Source organism: Bubalus kerabau, chromosome 17 (assembly GCF_029407905.1).
Source record: "Bubalus kerabau isolate K-KA32 ecotype Philippines breed swamp buffalo chromosome 17, PCC_UOA_SB_1v2, whole genome shotgun sequence".
In the NCBI taxonomy this organism is placed as follows: domain Eukaryota; kingdom Metazoa; phylum Chordata; class Mammalia; order Artiodactyla; family Bovidae; genus Bubalus; species Bubalus kerabau.
Genome location: NC_073640.1, coordinates 69,747,345 through 69,766,160, shown reverse-complemented (window position 1 = coordinate 69,766,160; position 18,816 = coordinate 69,747,345). Strand labels below are relative to the sequence as shown.

Below are 18,816 nucleotides of genomic sequence, written 5' to 3'. Positions count from 1 at the left end.
TGTATGAAGGTGAAGAACCAACAGAACCAGACAAGGAACATCAGACTGGTTCCAAATTGGGAAAGGAGTACATCAAGGCTGTATATTGTTCCCCTCCCCCCGCCCCCGTTTATTTAATTTATATAAAGAGCACAAGATGCAAAATGCCAGGCTGGATGAAGCACAAGCTGGAATCAAGGTTGACAGGAGAAATATCAATAACCTCAGATATGTAAATGGCACCACTCTATAGCAGAAAGCAAAGAGGAACTAAAGAGACTCTTGATGAAAGTGAAAGAAGAAAGTGAAAAAGCTGGCTTGAAACTCAACATTCAAAAAATTAAGATCATGGCATCTGGTCCCATCACTTCATGGCAAATAGATGAGTTGACAACGGAAGGACTGATGTTGAAGCTGAAACTCCAATACTTTCGCCACCTGATGCAAAGAGCTGACTCATTTGAAAAGACCCTGATGCTGAGAAAGATTGAAGGCAGGAGGAGAAGGGGACAACAGAGGGCAGGAGGAGAAGGGGACAACAGAGGATGAGATGGTTGGATGGCATCACCAACTCAATGAACATGAGTTTGGGTAAACCCCAGGAGTTGGTGATGGACAGGGAGGCCTGGCATGCTGCGGTCCATGGGGTCGCAGAGTCAGACACAACTGAGCGACTGACTGAACTGAACTGAACAATGGAAACAGTGACAGACTTTATTTTTCGGGGGGCTCCAGAATCACTGCAGTTGATGACTGCAGCCATGAAATTAAAGGACACTTGCTCCTTGGAACAAAGGCTGAGAACAACAACAACTCCTCCTTTTGGTTATGTCCTGTGCAATGTAGGGCTTGTACCCACCACAAATCAACGAAAGGGAATACAAATGGGCATACACTCGAGGCTGATTAACAATTATAAATTATATATAAGCAGGGTAAATTGTTTATATCTCCCCATAATTCCACCTATGATAATTAGACGTAGAATATTCATAAACCCTGTATCAGCTCCTAACTGCCTAACTGCCCAAGGTTAGAGAGAGCTCCTGTGGTCATTTTGTATCCACTGTGTGCCTAGGGCACAAGTGTAGCAGTTGAAAAGTCTCTGCAGTTATTTTGTAGCATATATGTGAGCTCTCCTGGGTGTGTCTGGGATGGAGTTTAGGGATCAGCTTGCATCCCTTTCTGCCAGGCCTCCCCTCAACGCTCATGTCTTTTTACCCCATACAACTAACCTGACCCCTCCCTCACTTTTCAGTTTTTCTTAAAACTTTTAGGGAGTCCGGGGTTTGGGGCATGAGAAATCCATCTCCTTACCTGTCTCTGCAGTGAACCTTTCACTGCTCCAAACTCCTACGTTTTGGTATAATTTGGCCTCACTGTTTGTGGGCCACACGGACTTGCATTGAGTAACAGAGCTGCAGAGATGGTGGTGGAGTAGTAGTGAGGAACTCTGCCAGACTGTCATCTAGAGACCATCCTTATTGTAGATGGGCTTGTATTTCAATGTCCCTGCGCAGCTGGTGCTCCAGTCCTTCATTCTCTTGAAGGACTTAAAGAGGATCTTGAGGACCACAAGAAAGTGGTTTCCTTAGAGTGAACCAATTATATGTTACCAAGTTTCCTTTGCCAGTGCGATGTCCAATATCAAAAACTTGGTGATGAAGCAAAGACTGAGTTCTGAATGTAGGCGATGACGTAGTCAAAGATCCCAGAAAACAAGAGCAAACTGAAAACCACATCAGCACATGCACTACTCAATACGGCCTTGGCACCTGGCAAAGGAATGTTATCATCAAAGGAGTAATAGCTTTGGCATCCCAGGAAGGGGAGATGTTTTTATCTTTATCTCAAAAATGGACAGTCTTTACTTCTGGTCAGTGTGTTCTTTTCTTTAATAACAAATGCAGATGTGCAGTGCATATTTGATAAGCCACACACAGGCTGTTTTGGTTAGCCTAACGTTCAAGTTAAATTATTGCATAAGCCAAAATGACTTTCCCATACCTTCAGTCAGTTCGGTCCAGTTGCTCAGTGGTGTCTCTTTGCAACCCCATGAATTGCAGCACACCAGGCCTCCCAAAGAAAGGCAATGCCAAAGAATGCTCAAACTACCGCACAGTTGCACTCATCTCACACACTAGTAAAGTAATGCTCAAAATTCTCTGAGCCAGGCTTCAGCAATATGTGAACCGTGAACTTCCAGTTGTTCAAGCTGGTTTTAGAAAAGGCAGAGGAACCAGAGACCAAATTGCCAACATCCGCTGGATCATAGAAAAAGCAAGACAGTTCCAGAAAAACATGTATTTCTGCTTTATTGACTATGCCAAAGCCTTTGCCTGTTTGGATCACAAAAAACTGTGGAAAATTCTGAAAGATTGGAATACCAGACCACCTGACCTGCGTCTTGAGAAATATGTATGCAGGTCAGGAAGCAGCAGTTAGAACTGGACATGGAACAACAGACTGGTTCCAAATAGGAAAAGGAGTACATCAAGTCTGTATATTGTCACCCTGCTTATTTAATTTATATGCAGAGTACATCATGAGAAATGCTGGGCTGGAAGAAGCACAAGCTGGAATCAAGATTGCTGGGAGAAATATCAATAACCTCAGATATGCAGATGACACCACCCTTATGGCAGAAAGTGAAGAGGAACTAAAAAGCCTCTTGATGAAGGTGAAAGAGTGAAAAAGTTGGCTTAAAACTCAACATTCAGAAAACGAAGATCATGGAATCTGGCCCCATCACTTCATGGGAAATAGATGGGGAAACAGTGGAAACAGTGTCAGACTTTATTTTTTGGGGCTCCAAAATCACCACAGATGGTGATTGCAACCATGAAATTAAAAGACACTTACTCCTTGGAAGGAAAGTTATGACCAAGCTAGATAGCATATTCAAAAGCAGAGATATTACTTTGCCAACAAAGGCCTGGCGTGCTGCAATTCATGGGGTCGTGAAGAGTCGGACACGGTTAAGTGACTGAACTGAACTGAGGCCTCCCTGTCCATCACCAACTCCCGGAGTTCACTCAAACTCATGTCCATCGAGTCAGTGATGCCATCCAGCCATCTCATCCTCTGGCATCCCCTTCTCCTCCTGCCCTCAATCCCTCCCAGCATCAGTCTTTTCCAATGAGTCAACTCTTCGCATCAGGTGGCCAAAGTATTGGAGTTTCAGCTTTAGCATAAGTCCTTCCAAAGAAGTCCCAGGGTTGATCTCCTTCAGAATGGCCTGGTTGGATCTCCTTGCAGTCCAAGGGACTCTCAAGAGTCTTCTCCAACACAACAGTTCAAAGCATCAATTCTTCGGTGCTCAGCTTTCTTCACAGTCCAACTCTCACATCCATACATGACCACTGGAAAAACCATAGCCTTAACTAGACGGACCTTTGTTGGCAAAGTAATATCTCTGCTTTTGAATATGCTATCTAGGTTGGTCATAACTTTCCTTCCAAGGAGTAAGCGTGTTTTAACTTAATGGCTGCAATCACCATCTGCAGTGATTTTGGAGCCCCAAAAATAAAGTCTGACACTGTTTCCCCATCTATTTCCCATGAAGTGATGGGGCCAGATTCCATGATCTTCGTTTTCTGAATGTTGAGCTTTAAGCCAACTTTTTCACTCTGCCCTTTCACTCTCATCAAGAGGCTTTTTAGTTTCTCTTCACTTTCTGCCATAAGGGTGGCGTCATCTGCATATCTGAGGTTATTTGTATGTCTCCCGGCAATCTTGATTCCAGCGTGTGCTTCTTCCAGCCCAGCGTTTCTTATGATGTACTCTGCATATAAGTTAAACAAGAGGGTGACAATATACAGCCTTGACGTACTCCTTTTCCTATTTGGAACCAATCTGTTGTTCCACGTCCAGTTCTAAGTGTTGCTTCCTGACCTGCATATAGGTTTCTCAAGAAGCAGGTCAGGTGGTCTGGTATTCCCATCTCTTTCAGAATTTTCCACAGTTTATTGTGATCCACACAGTAAAAGACTTTGGCATAGTCAATAAAGCAGAAATAGATGTTTTTCTGGAACTCTCTTGCTTTTTCCATGATCCAAAACTGCCTAATCCTCAAACTGAAAGAAACCTTTTCTAGGCGGCGTTAGCTAGGTAGCGCCATTTGTGACCTGCAGGTGGCGCCAATGCCCCACTTCATCGTTGGTGCTTTGGGAACTACATTACCCAGGAGCCTCGGCAGCTCTGGGCCAATGAGGCCCCACGAAAGGGGAGTTTCCGTTCATAGGGACGATGCCTGGGTGGGACTTCCTGTTCCCGTTTTGGGCGGACATAGTGTTTGCTTTCGGATTCGTCCACCAGATCCGTATCCAGGAGGCTACGTCACACAAGGGGTGACGCGATGGGGAAAACGTGAGAGGCGTTGTTGCCCTAAACAGAGGCGGACCTGAGGATTGGTAGTGGCGCTGCTCGGGTGACCCGGCCGCCGGAGCCCAGGACCTAGCACCTGTCGCTCGGCAGCCACTCGCCTTCCCCAGTTCGCAGGTGCCGATGGCGGCCGCGGTGCTGACGGACCCGGCGCAGGTGGGTGCTGCGCCCCTGGGTCCTCCCTGGACCTCCGTCTCTGAATCCTGAAGCCTCGAATGAGGGAAGCCTCAGAGCTCCGCAGCTCTGGGCCCTGTGTCCCGACTGTAGGGGCGCTGTTGGGCGGACATTTCTGACAGCCCGCGTGATGGGATGACAGGACGTTACAGAAGTTGAGGCCGGAATGTGCAGAGCATATGGGAAACCTGGAGTCTGAGTCTTTGGTGTCTGAAAAGATCAGAGGGTCTGAGCAGCTGTGCCTTCATTCTGAAGGTGATGGGAGCACGGAAGGTTCTAAACAAAGAGACCATATCTGATGGTTTAAAATGTAGACTGTCCAGGTGTGAGCAAACTTGACGTGAGAGAGAGGACAGTGGAGCACAGAAATGTTGAGAGATGGTCCAAGGCCACGCAGTTGTTAGATGGCCTAGAAAACTGCGGCACACAGGGTAGACTGTCAGCTCCAGGTCCTTATGGCCGAGCAGCAGCAGGAGAGAGGCCTGAGGCTCTCTTGGGGCTATTTCGTGGTTGCTTCTCTCTCACAGTTTCCCTGTATCTATAGGTTCCCCAATCTCAGAAGTAATTATGGGATTTATACAGTGAGACAAGGATGTCCAGTCTCTCATCGATTCCACCTTCACCTTCACCCATCAGGGCTCCAGGATTGTGGTTTCATAGAACGCGTTACCTTGTACTCTCCCAGCTCTTGAGTCTGAGGACCCCTGAGAAACACCAACCTCAGAGTTCTCAGTCCAGTCCAGGAGTTATATGGCAGGACACTGACTCCTGGTGACCATTGGAATAAGGTGTGGCAGTTTGTTCCAGGCACAGGAACCAGCATACCTGATGGTGAGATTGAATTCGGAATTAAAAAAAAAAAAGAAAGAAAACCTACAGATCATCACCAAGTCTGGTAGCAGGAGTCAGGCCTGAAATGGCCAACTGAGAAGCTAGGCCTCTGTTCTGAGGCAGATGTGGAGCAGAGGAGCGAGGTGATCTGATCTGGGTTTTCACAGCTTCCCTGTAGATGCTATGTTTGATCCCTGGGTTGGGAAGATCCCTTGGAGAAGGAAATGGCAATCCACTCCAGTGTTCTTGCCTGGGAAATCCCATGGACAGAGGAGCCCGGTGGGCTACAATCCATGCGGTCTCAAAGAGTTGGGCACAGCTTAGTGACTAAACAGCAACAAAGACAATTCTGAATTCCAAGTGGAGAACAGGCTATGTGGTGAGGGTTGAGGGAATTAGGATAGAGGTAAGGAGAAAGACGGGAGAAGGCTGCTTCTGTATTCCAGGCGAGTTGTAATAAATGGTTGGGCCAGAGGGGTCGCTGTGTAGATGGGAGAAGTGATTGGGTCAGATTTTCTGTGTAAGAAAGAGACAGCCCCAAGGTGTTAGGCCATATCAGTCAGAAGGGTAGAAGCGCCATCAGCTGACGTGGGCAAGTTAGTGGTAGAAGTAACTCTGCATATGGGTGTCAGTAGTTTATTTGTGGCCACGTGGAGAGTCTGAGATGTGCCAGAGAACCCTTGAGGTATCCAGTGAGCTGCTGGACATGGGGCTGAAGTTATATGGAGGGGTTCAGGAGAGAGACATCCAAAAAGTAGAAGATGGCATGTACATAGGTTCACAAGGGAGAAACTACAGCAGCACAACAGTGCCCTGTGCCGCGTCTGGCACAGACGGTGAGAAAGACCTGATACAGCGAGCATGTAAGGAAAAACAGACATATAATTTGGCAAGCGGGGAGACGGGACCCTCCTGCGCTCCATGACAGGAAGACAATATGGCTCCTTTCAGCCCGCACTTTTATTGGCAGAAGTCACATGAGATCATTAGGGAATAGCTATACTGGGGAGTTTGATCAGCGCACCCTAAAGAGGGAGTAAAGTTATGGCTCTGCTGTTGATTAGGAACATCTTGTTTTGTTACCATGGGGACGGACTCAGGGGCAGGCAGTGAAGCGCAGCAGAGAGCACGTCCCACCCGAAGAATGTCCGTTTGGCATACTTACTAGGACAGTCAAGAGGGTGCAGTTTGCCGCACCCTGGAGTCATGAGGCAAGGTGCTGGTCTCTGCTCCAGGCTGCAACACCCTCCTGCAGTCTCCCGGGAATGGTTTCCTGGTAACGGTTACTCAGTAACAGGTGCCTGCAAATGGCTGCGCGCCAGCTCCGCACCTAACCTGTCGATTTCCTCAAGGTTTGGCGGCATGTGAACTACATTACCCAGCAGGCTCTGCTCTCTGGGGGGCAGTTAATGAGCTAGGAAGATGATGGTGGAGGCCAATAACTGGGTAAGCGGCCAGAGTTGTGATAGAGTGATCTAGAAGAGCAATGTGCATGTGGAAAAGGAGTGTGAATTGATGGCACTTGGGCCCTGATTTGGGGGGCTTAAGGAATAAAGATGAGCCTAACTTTGGTTGTCTGGTAATCATGATTTTAGCAACTTTCAAAGAACTGGCTGGAAGGAGGTGGGTGGGGGTCCTGTGCGCCATGCCAGCCCCAGAGTTTAGACAGGTCTTTCTGCCCCACCTGCCTGTTATTGCTGTGGGTGGACACAGTGACCAACGGGACCCTGAGAAGAAAGCAGACATATATGGCACCTGGTGCTGGGGGTTCCTCTGAGTTGAGGAGCTGGGTGGGAAGGAATGGTCAGGGGAGTTCTGTGGGGGCAGATGGGATCCTTGGGAAGGAGACTGCTCACAGACTGCTCTCCCCATTGTGGCAGGGGAATGTGACCTTTGAGGACGTGTTCGTGTCCTTCTCCCAGGAGGAGTGGGGGCTCCTTGATGAGGCTCAGAGGCTCCTGTACCGCGAAGTGATGCTGGAGAACTTTGCACTGATGGCCTCACTGGGTAAGGCCCTCTTGTCCCCTGCAGTGCCTAGACTAGGCTCTCCCCCTTCCCTGTTTCCTGCATCAGAACCATAGGCAGTACCACCACCACCCTGGTTCCCTGGAGTAGGTGCCATGGGTGCCAGGTGTGAACTGTGAGCTCTAGCACTTCTGATTTCTGAGTGGTCCCACTCCCTGCTGCCCTGAAGGCTTGCATGGAGGAATGCAGGCGTGAAGTGTCCAGTTGTTACCCAGTGGATCATGTCCGGTTTGTCCTCTCCCTGACTGGGTGCCTCTGTCCAGATTCATGGCACTCCTGTGCCCCAGATTGTGTCCCCTTCCTCTAGCTGACATTTCTCATAGCCTACCTGTATCAGGAATCCCAAGGACCCAGTACAATCACTACTTGTTGGGACCACTAGGCTATTCCTACAAGACAATACTTCAGAGTTATTTTCATATTTAGGTTTCTTCTCTGAGGGGTGGGTCACCCACACCTGGCCATTTACCTGTCCTGTCTTTTCCTTAGGATATGCATCTTCCATGTCCCATGGGGTTTCCCCACAGGAGCTGGGCAGGGAGCCCTGGGTCTCTGACTGGGCCGACACAATTCCAGCCCTGACCAGAGAGACTCAGAGTGCAGGTAGCCCTGGTGAGTGGGAGCTGGGGAAAGTGTGATGTCAGGCTGGGTTCTGGTCACTCCCCAGCCTCTCAGTGCCCACAGTGGTTTAAGTGCCAAGGCCACTGCCCACACTTCATTCCTGTCTTTACTGCCTTGTTTACCCACTTACCTTTTATGCTGTGACCTTTGGCCTTTGGCAGTTCCTCACCTCTGCCCACATCTCAGCTGTTCCTCTCCACTGCTTCCTCTGTACTGCTCTCCAGCACTGGCTTATATGCTCTGTGTGTCATGAGAGGTGCACGTCCTTCAAATAATTCTTAAATACCAGCTATTCTATTCATTTGTAGCTGTTTAGTAAACACACTCTTCTGCATGTCTCCCCAGCCGCCAAGGCCTTCCTACAATGCATTTGTAGATAATTTCATTGGGGACCCTGGCTCTTTCTGGGCTGTTCATCAGATCTGTGTCCTCTCCCCATCAAAGCCGCTTCCAGCCTGTGACCTTTAGATGCCAAAGACTGTGGAGCAGCCCTTTACTCAACTTGCACCCTGGCCTTTTGTCCTGAAGGCAGACCTCAGTCTTAGTTTTGATAAACGCACATTTGTAATAACTGCCCCTTCCCACCAGTGTCACTGTGTACTTTACCAGTATTTGTCTGCTTTCAGGTTGTTGGCATGGAATGGAGGACGATGAGATCCGTTTTGAGCAGAGCATTTCTGTAAAAAGAGTGTCTAAGGGCATGATTCCTAAGGCGATTCCATCTTCCCAGAAGGCCCACCCCTGTGAGACATGTGGCCCGATCTTGAGAGATGTTCTGCACATGGCTGAGCACCAGGAAACACGTCCTGGGCATAAACCATACTTGTGTGTAGCATGTGGGAAACAGCTGTGGTTCAGTGCAAACTTCCCCCTCCACAATCAGCACAGTGGAGAGAAACCCCACAGGAGGGACGTGCACAGGGCCCTTCTTGTGAGCAGCTGCCCTGTCCAGTCATCGGAGACACCTTTTACCACCGGGGAGGGTTGTGAGGATTTCCCAACCAGCTCAAGCATGTTTCAGCAGCATTACCCTCTTAGCAAGTGGAAGCCACAAAGTGATACCCACTGTGCAGAGGTCTTTCACAGTGGACAAAAGCATTATGAGTGCAGCGAATGTGGGAAGGCCTTCAGCCGCAAAGACTCACTTGTTCAGCACCAGAGAGTCCACACTGGAGAGAGGCCTTACAAGTGCAGCGAATGTGGGAAAACCTTTAGCCGCAAACCCATACTTGCACAGCACCAGAGGATCCACACTGGAGAGATGCCTTATGAGTGTGGCATATGTGGGAAAGTTTTTAATCATAGCTCTAATCTCATTGTACACCAGAGAGTCCACACTGGAGCACGGCCTTACAAGTGCAGCGAATGTGGGAAAGCCTACAGTCACAAATCCACGCTTGTTCAGCACGAGAGTATCCACACCGGAGAAAGGCCTTATGAGTGCAGTGAATGTGGGAAATACTTCGGCCACAAATACAGACTCATTAAGCACTGGAGTGTTCATACTGGGGCACGGCCTTATGAGTGCATTGCATGTGGGAAGTTTTTCAGCCAAAGCTCCGATCTTATTGCCCACCAGAGAGTTCACAATGGTGAGAAGCCGTATGTGTGCAGTGAGTGTGGAAAAGCCTTTAGCCACAAACATGTGCTTATGCAGCACCTTCGAATCCACACTGGAGAAAGGCCGTATAAATGCAGTGAGTGTGGGAAAGCCTTCAGGCAAAGGGCTTCCCTCATCAGACATTGGAAGGTTCATGCTGGAGAAAGGCCTTAGGAGAGCAGGCAATACTCTGTCTTATTCAACATAGTGAGTGACACCAGAGAGAGGCTCTGAGAGGAGCCTTCGTGAGTAGCTATAAGCTAGAAGATGAGCCTCGTGTTTGAACTCCCACCCTGAGGAGATTGTTCTGTGTGCCAGCTCTGTGGGAAGCGTTCTGGGGCAGTATTGTACTTCATAACATGCCTTGGCCAGTGTGAAAGATCTCTGCATGCTTGCCAAAAGCGTGTCACTGCCAGTGTCTGAAAGAAGCCATACACCTGTGCAACAGCAGGGCCCCACATTGTGCGTATGTCACCCCAGATGCTTTGGTGGGCAAGATCTCTGCTCTTCCTGTCTTCCCTAGAGGGCACCATCGGTAGCCTGACCCTATTGATGATCCTCACTCCTTCCTGCTCCCTACTGGTGGAAGCATGGGTGTGATCCATTTTCGGTCAGAAGAATGCAAGCTTAGTTCTGCTGGTTGCCTGCAGAGATGTCCATGTTTCAGACTGTGTTGGTCTCTTGTGACCCTCGTGATGAGTTTGACCAGCCCCCAAGTCACCTGACCTGGAAATTGTCTGCCTCATATTGTTCTGGTTTTGCAACTCATGCCTTAGTTTCTAAGCTATCTTTTCTCCTGGGAATTTTGTTCACTCTGTGGGTTGAGTTGAGAACAGAATTGGGCTTGCCAGCCTAAAAAAATGAACAGCTTGTGTGAGAGCGCCGACTGTTGAGTCTCAGTGGTATTTGCAGAATGATAAAGAAAGAACAGCTCTTATTCTACTTTCAGCCTAATTTACATCACTGCTCAAGACCTCCTGGGAAGGAATACCAGGCTTTGCAGGCCTAACTGTGTGTCCTGTATGTCGAGATGATTTGTGTGACAAAGGTCTTCTTGAGCAGGTTGTCAACCTCTGGTGTATGTGGGAACAGCATGAATTGGGTCCCTTGTTCCTAGGTAATGTTTCAGAATTTGATTCCCTGGGACCTGCCTGCATCCCTGACATTATTTAGTAGGGTAATATTTGGTAGGCAGATGTCACTGTCACCTACAAGGACAAGTTCAGTTCAGTTCAGCCGCTCAGTCGTGTCTGACTCTGCGACACCATGAATTGCAGCACGCCAGGCCTCCCTGTCCATCACCAACTCCCAGAGTTCACTCAGACTCACGTCCATCGAGTCAGTGATGCCATCCAGCCATCTCATCCTCTGTCGTTCCCTTCTCCTCCTGCCCCCAATCCCTCCCCACATCAGAGTCTTTTCCAATGAGTCAGCTCTTCACATGAGGTGGCCAAACTACTGGAGTTTCAGCCTTAGCATCATTCCTTCCAAAGAACACCCAGGGCTGATCTCCTTCAGAATGGACTGGTTGGATCTCCTTGCAGTCCAAGGGACTCTCAAGAGTCTTCTCCAACACCACAGTTCAAAAGCATCAATTCTTCGGTGCTCAGCTTTCTTCACAGGCCAACTCTCACATCCGTACATGACCACTGGAAAAACCATAGCCTTGATTAGACGGACCTTTGTTGGCAAAGTAATGTCTCTGCTTTTGAATAAGCTATCTAGGTTGGTCATAACTTTCCTTCCAAGGAGTAAGTGTCTTTTAATTTCATGGCTGCAGTCACCATCTGCAGTGATTTTGGAGCCCCCAAAAATAAAGTCTGACACTGTTTCCACTGTTTCCCCCATCTATTTCCCATGAAGTGATGGGACCGGATGCCATGATCTTAGTTTTCTGAATGTTGAGCTTTAAGCCAACTTTTTCACTCTCCACTTTCACTTTCATCAAGAGGCTTTTTAGTTCCTCTTCACTTTCTGCCATAAGGGTGGTGTCATCTGCATATCTGAGGTAATTGATATTTCTCCTGGCAATCCTGATTCCTGCATGTGCTTCTTCCAGCCCAGCCTTTCTCATGGTGTACTCTGCATATAAGTTAAATAAGCAGGGTGACAATATCCAGACTTGACGTATTCCTTTTCCTATTTGGAACCAGTCTATTATTCCATGTCCAGTTCTAACTTTTGCTTCCTGACCTGTGTACAGGTTTCTCAAGAGGCAGGTCAGGTGGTCTGTTATTCCCACCTCTTTCAGAGTTTTCCACAGTTTATTGTGATCCACACAAAGACTTTGGCATAGTCAATAAAGCAGAAATAGATATTTTTCTGGAACTCTCTTGCTTTCTCCATGATCCAGCAGATGTTGGCAAATTGATCTCTGGTTCCTCTGCCTTTTCTAAAACCAGCTTGATCATCTGGAACTTCACTGTTCATGTATTGCTGAAGTCTGGCTTGGAGAATTTTGAGCATTACTTTACTACCATGTGAGATGAGTGCAGTTGTGCAGTAGTTTGAGCATTCTTTGGCATTGCCTTTCTTTGGGATTGGAATGAAAACTGACCTTTTCCGGTCCTGTGGCCGCTGCTGAGTTTTCCAAATTTCCTGGCATATTGAGTGCAGCACTTTCACAGCATCATCTTTCAGGATTGAAATAGCTCAACTGGAATTCCATCACCTCCACTAGCTTTGTTCATAGTGATGCTTTCTAAGGCCCACTTGACTTCCCATTCCAGGATGTCTGGCTCTAGGTGAGTGATCATACCATCGTGATTATCTTGGTTGTGAAGATCTTGTTTGTACAGTTCTTCTGTGTATTCTTGCCACCTCTTCTTAATATCTTCTTCTTCTGTTAGGTCCATATCATTTCTGTCCTTTATCGAGCCCATCTTTGCATGAAATGTTCCCTTGGTATCTCTAATTTTCTTGAAGAGATCTCTAGTCTTTCCCATTCTGTTGTTTTCCTCTATTTCTTTGCATTGATCGCTGAGGAAGGCTTTCTTATCTCTTCTTGCTATTCTTTGGAAGTCTGCATTCAGATGCTTATATCTTTCCTTTTCTCCTTTGATTTTCGCTTCTCTTCTTTTCATAGCTATTTGTAAGGCCTCCCCAGACAGCCATTTTTTGCTTTTTTGCATTTCTTTTCCATGGGGATGGTCTTGATCCCTGTCTCCTGTACAATGTCACGAACCTCTCTCCATAGTTCATCAGGCACTCTATCAGATCTAGTCCCTTAAATCTATTTCTCACGTCCACGGTATAATCATAAGGGATTTGATTTAGATCATACCTGAATGGTCTAGTGGTTTTCCCTACTTTCTTCCATTTCAGTCTGAATTTGGCAATAAGGAGCTCATGAGTATAGAATAACTTAAAATGTATTTTTATGGTTCTAGCTTTTTAAACTCTGCATAATTATTTTGTGATTTATCAATGGTCTGTGTATCAGTTCATTCTTTTTCATCCATACTTTTACTTACAGTATTCCACTTTAGAGAAGTAGTTCCAAAGCAAGTGACCCAGGAGAGAACTCACAAGGACAAAGCTATAGTTTCTGTTATGACCTTAACCTGGAGGTGATGTGCCACCGTCTCTGACTTACTCTATGGATAATACAGACTAATCCTGGTACACAGTGCAAGGGGACTCACTTTACAACAGTAAGAATACAACGTGGTAGGTATTTGTGGGAGCATTTCTTGGATACTGGTGACCACAATCATAGTTTTTCTTTTTTTACCTTTGTGTATAGGCTTTTAAGGGAGAAGGCAATGACACCCCACTCCAGTACTGTTGCCTGGAAAATCCCATGGATGGAGGAGCCTGGTAGGCTGCAGTCCATGGGGTCGCAAAGAGTCAGACACGACTGAGCGACTTCACTTTCACTTTCTACTTTCATGCATTGGAGAAGGAAATGGCAACCCACTCCAGTGTTCTTGCCTGGAGAATCCCACGGACGGAGAAGCCTGGTAGGCTGCAGTCCATGGGGTCGCACAGAGTTGGACATGACTGAAGCGACTTAGCAAAGCCTTTTAATGAGGAATTATATTGACTGATTTCAAAAGTTAAACAACCTTGCATTTCTGAGGTAAATCCCATTTGATCATGATGCACTACTCTTTTTATGCATGGTTCAACTTTATACAGTGGTTTTCTTTTCTTGTTGAAGATTTTTGTATCTATGCTCACGAGAGCTGTTAGTCTCTCTCTCTCCCTCTCTCTTTTTTTTTTTTTTTGCTCTGATATTTTTAATGCTTGGGTTTGGTTGCTATCAGCGTAATGTTGGGTTTACAGAATAAGTTGGTTAAGTATCCCCTGCTCTTTAATTTTCTGGACAAGTTTGTGAAGAATTGACAGTATTTCTTTCTTGTTTGATAGAATTCACCAGTGAAGTATGTAGGCCGGGAGCCTATTTTGTGGAAAAGTTTCTAACTGTAAAATTCCATAGTGAACCTGTGCTATGCTTAGTTGCTCAGTCGTGTCCGACTCTCCCTCTGGAGACCACCAGGTTCCTCTGTCCACGGGATTTTCCAGGCAAGAATATTGGAGTGTGTTGCCATTTCCTGCTCCAGAGGATCTTCCCAACCCAGGGATTGAACTTGCCTCTCTTAGTAGTGTAGTGAAGTGGCTCAGTCATGTCTGACTCTTTGTGACCCCATGGACTGTAACCTACCAGGCCCTCCGTCCATGGGATTTTCCAGGCAAGAGTACTGCAGTGGGTTGCCATTTTCTTCTGCAGGGGATCTTGCCTCTCTTGCGTCTCCTGAATTGGCAGGCAGATTGCTTACCACTAACGCCACTTGGAAAACTATAGTGGACCTAGGTTTATAGAATTTACCCCCTTCCCCCACCTCCACACACACACCTATACATACAGTGAGCTTTGGTAGTTTGTATCTCTCGTGGGGTTTTTTAAGTAGTCAAAATTTTCAAGCTATTCTCTTATTTTAGTACCTGTAGAATCTGTAGTGGTGCCTCCTCTCTTATTTTTATACTGATAATGTCTGTATTTTTTTTTCTTTACCAGCAAGTTAATCAGCTTTATTGATCTTCTTAGAGCACTTGACTTCACTGATTTTTCTGTTTTGTTTCCCCTCATTTTGACTTTACTGTTCGTTACCTTTTGCTTTTATTATCTTTCATTTCTCTTCTGCTACATTTTAGCATAGAAGCTGAGTTCCTTCATTTGAAACCTTTGGGTTTTTTGCTAATATAGTTGCTGAATACTAAGAACCACCCTGTAACAACTACTTTAATTACCTCCCACAAAACTTAATATGTTGTATTTTCATTTAAATTATTTTAAACCTTTTCCAGTTTCGTTTTAAATTTCTTCTGACACATGGTTCTTTTAGAAGTATGTTATTTGGGCTTTTCTTTTTGGTAATTGATTTCTAATTTAATTCATTATAGTCAAAGTATACACATTATGACTTGAATTATTTTCATTTATAGGTATTTGCTTTATGGCCCAGAATATGGGTTATCCTGCGTTTCACGTTAACTTGAATGCATATTGTTTTCTTGTTTGGTGGAGAGTTTCTACAAATGTCATCTCAAGTTAATGTAATTAATAATGTCTAAGTTTTCTGTGTCCTTACTCATGGGATGGGCACTGCTCTGAATTTGAATGGGGTTGTTGACATCTCTGACTCTAAAAGTGGATTTTCCTAGTTTTCTATTTAGTTCTATCATGTTTTCCTTTGTGCTATTTATTTTTATTCTATTTTTATTTTTTTATTTGCTTTGTGTCTTTTTATTAGGTGAATAAACATTTCCTACTGTTATGTCCACTTAATGAGTAGACCTCTTTAGCATTAATAAAAGGCCTTCTTGGGACTTCCCTGGTGGCCCGGCGGTTACGGCTCTGTGTAAGTACCGTGCGCTAGCCGATTGTGCCACTGGAGCGTTAGACTGGGCTCCCAGTGCGTGGGGCCTGGGTCAGTCCCTGGTCAGGGAATAGGTCCCCCATGCCACAGCTAAGGCCTGGGGTGCTCTTTATCTATAGTGATATTCTTTGCCCTAAAATCCACCTTGTCACACACACTTAACATTGTGTAGTTTTGATTCAATACGCATTTTGCCTTTTTGAGTGAGTGAAAGTTGCTCAGTCATGCCCGACTTTTTGCGACCCCATGGACTATACAATCCATGGAATTCTCCAGGCCAGAATACTGGAGTGGGTAGCTATTCCCTTCTCCAGGGATCTTCCCAACCCAGGGATCAAACCCAGGTCTCCCGCATTGCAGGCAGATTCTTTACTAGCTGAGCCACAAGGGAAGCCCTTTGCCTTTTTGGGTACTGAAAATACCTGCTTTTCAGTAGATATTCTTTATATATTTTTAAGGTGTTTTTTAATGTGGACTGTTTTTTAAAAGCCTTTATTAATTTGTTACAATATTGTTTCTGTTGTATGTTTTGGGTTTTTTGACCATGAGGCATGTGGGATCTTAGCTACTTGACTAGGGTTCAAACCTGCACCCCCTTCATTGGAAGGCGAAGTCTCAACCACTGGACCACCAGAGAAGTCCCAGAGACATTCTCGATATTTTACATGCTTAAGTTCCTTAGAAAGAGTATGATCTTTGGGGATCTTAATTCCAAACATTTTTAGGTGGAATTATTGCAGCAATCATTTTAAGGCTATTTTCTCACCCTCTGCTGAGACACAAGTCATTCTGTATTTTCTACCATATGCTTCCTAAGGTTTCTGATTTAAATTGATTGGAACAGGTGCTATTCTGTTCTCTACATTATCCTTGGAAATTGTTTCATTGAATCCTTTTGGGTGTTTCTTTACTCAACCTCTGGTCCTCCCCTACCTATATATACAGATTTGTACTGAGCTGAATACTTGAAGATGACCCTCTGTAGGTCTCTCTCTTGTCCTGTGCTCTGTTGGACTCCAGACACCTTAGCAGGCCCAGGTTGTAAGTTCTTTCTCACATCAGGATGATTTTGGGAGTCTCCCTGGTCTCAGCACTTTTGTATTAGAGCCTGGGAACTTCCTTTCATGGAAACCTGAGATGGCCATGGGGCTCGTATCATTTATTTGCTCTCTCCGATAGGTTACTGGTATTTTTTCCAGTATATTAAGAATCAATTTCATGTACTTTATTTTTTTTTTCAAGAGAATCTATGAATCATCCTAAAGCAGATACTTTGAATAAATTAGTAGAATTGATAAAACCTCCAATTACATCAGGAAAAAAAAAAACAGAAATCACATGTTTATAAATATAAGCAAGGAAAGAAGGTATAGCACTAGATATCTTTGAGACATAATGGATAATGTGTGATTGTTTTATATTTTGACTGTGCCATGTGGCATGTGGGATCTTAGTTCCCTAAAAGCAAAACCAGGTAATGAAATATATCAGGGTGTGAGTGTAGATGCAAAAAAAAAAAAAAAAAAAAAATCCTTAACAAAATTTTAGGGAATTAAATGTGTGTATTTATATATGGCATATTTTGAATTGTTAAGCCAGTTTTACACTCCTGATAATGATTACAACCTAGTGAGATTGATCATGAATATAAGGTTGGTTTAGGGGCTTCCCAGGTGACTCAGCTGTTAAAAATCTGCCTGCAATGTAGGAAATGCAGGTTCAATCCCTAGGTCGTGAAGACCCCCTGGAGGAGGGCATGGCAACCCCCTCCAGTATTCTTGCCTGGAGAATCCCATGGACAGAGGAGCCTGGCAGGCTACAGTCCAAGGGTTGCCAAGAGTCAGACATGACTGAAGCGACTTAGCACGCACACACACAACATTGGTTTAACAATTGAACATATATTAATTTAATCCATATTAACTAGAAGGTATGGTATAATGAATATATCTGGTCTTTGTCCCAGTTTCCTGTCACAGAGCTTGAGAAATCATGAAATTCCTGGTGTGATAGGAGTCTTTCTGGTGCTGATGGAGTGACTCTTGATAAGCCCCTAGAAAGTTTCAGGATGAGGACTGGTTACCAGAAAGACCAAGTGGATGATTAAAAGTTTGAAACTGAGCCAGACAGACCTGTGGGGAGAGAAGAGGGACTAGATGTTTTGTTCCGGCATGTGACCATGATCTAATCAGTTGTGTCTGTGTAATCAAATTCTGATCCAAACACTGGATGGACAAGACTGGATGGGGCTTCTGGTTGGTGAACATATTGATGTGCAGGAGAGTGGTATGTCTGTACTCCCCAGAGACAGGTCATGGAAACCTCACACCTGGGACCTGTCCATACCTTGCCCTTGCATTCGTTCCGTTGGCTGTTCCTGAGCTGTATTCTTGATAACAAAACTGGAATCATAGGTATAGCACTCTTAGTAAGTCCTCTGAGCCATTCTAGCCAATTCTTGAACCTGAGGGGATCATGAGAACTGCTGAAATTATAGCCAGCTGGCCAGAAGTGCAGTTGGGCCCTGTGACTTGAAACTCCTTTCTGAAGTGAGGAGGACTTTCTTGTGGAGGACTGAACCCTTTAAGATGTGGAGACGGACACAAACTCTAGGTAGTTAGTGTCAGAAAATTGATGTCAGAACCAATATATGGTAGCGTTAGAAACCAAAAGCTGACATTACATTTAATGGGGAAAGTTTGGATGTTTTCCCCCAATACCAGGAATAAGGAGGAATGTCCACTCTCACAGCTTCTATGTAATGTTGCACTGAGAGTCTGTTCTGGTGACACAGGAAAATTAAAGAGAATAAATGATGCACAAATTGTAAAGGAAGAACCAAATTAGCCATTATTCACAGATGACATGATTATCTATTTAGAAAACCCTTTACTATATATTTAAAAAAAAATAAGATCTAATTGATTAGTCAAGGTTACAGGATAAAAGCCAATATACAATAAATGTTTGGAAATTGGAAAACTATACTGCTTATTGTAGCATCAATATATGAAATATATAGGAATTTATGAAAGAAAATTCAACAACTACAAAGCAAATTCACAAAACTTCACTGAGACATAACCATGTTTCTGAACCTAAGGACTTAATATTTTAATTTATTCTCCTGTAATTGTGCTTTTGGTTCACACAGCTATCAAATTCCCAGTGACTTTGGTAGAAATTGACAAAATGATTCTAAAATTCGTATGAAAATTCAAAAAACCTAAAATATTCAAATTTTGGAAAGAACACAAATTTTAAAGGTTTTAGTCTGATTTTAAGAATCAATTATAGAATTGTTAGAGAGCTTTGCTAACA

General features: G+C 45.0%; 1 protein-coding gene across 2 annotated transcripts; it reads left to right on the top strand.

The window, feature by feature from the left end:
- The first annotated feature begins 3,957 nt into the window (after positions 1–3,957).
- On the top strand, positions 3,958–16,999 carry ZNF772 (zinc finger protein 772). Of its 2 annotated transcripts, XM_055551740.1 has the most exons (4): positions 3,958–4,518; positions 7,248–7,374; positions 7,882–8,004; positions 8,640–16,999. In XM_055551740.1, the coding sequence occupies exons 1-4, from the start codon at positions 4,486–4,488 to the stop codon at positions 9,785–9,787; spliced, it is 1,431 nt and encodes a 476-aa protein (XP_055407715.1). In that variant the 5' UTR covers positions 3,958–4,485; the 3' UTR covers positions 9,788–16,999. The 2 variants fall into 2 exon arrangements, with proteins under 2 accessions (XP_055407715.1, XP_055407716.1); XM_055551741.1 differs by lacking the exon at positions 7,882–8,004.
- Positions 17,000–18,816: the final 1,817 nt, after the last annotated feature.

Coding starts and splice junctions, on each gene's coding strand:
- ZNF772 (XM_055551740.1), top strand. CDS start 4,486: ATGGCGGCCGCGGTGCTGACGGACCCGGCGCAG. Junction 4,519..7,247: donor TGCTGACGGACCCGGCGCAG/GTGGGTGCTGCG, acceptor CCATTGTGGCAG/GGGAATGTGACCTTTGAGGA. Junction 7,375..7,881: donor TGCACTGATGGCCTCACTGG/GTAAGGCCCTCT, acceptor TCTTTTCCTTAG/GATATGCATCTTCCATGTCC.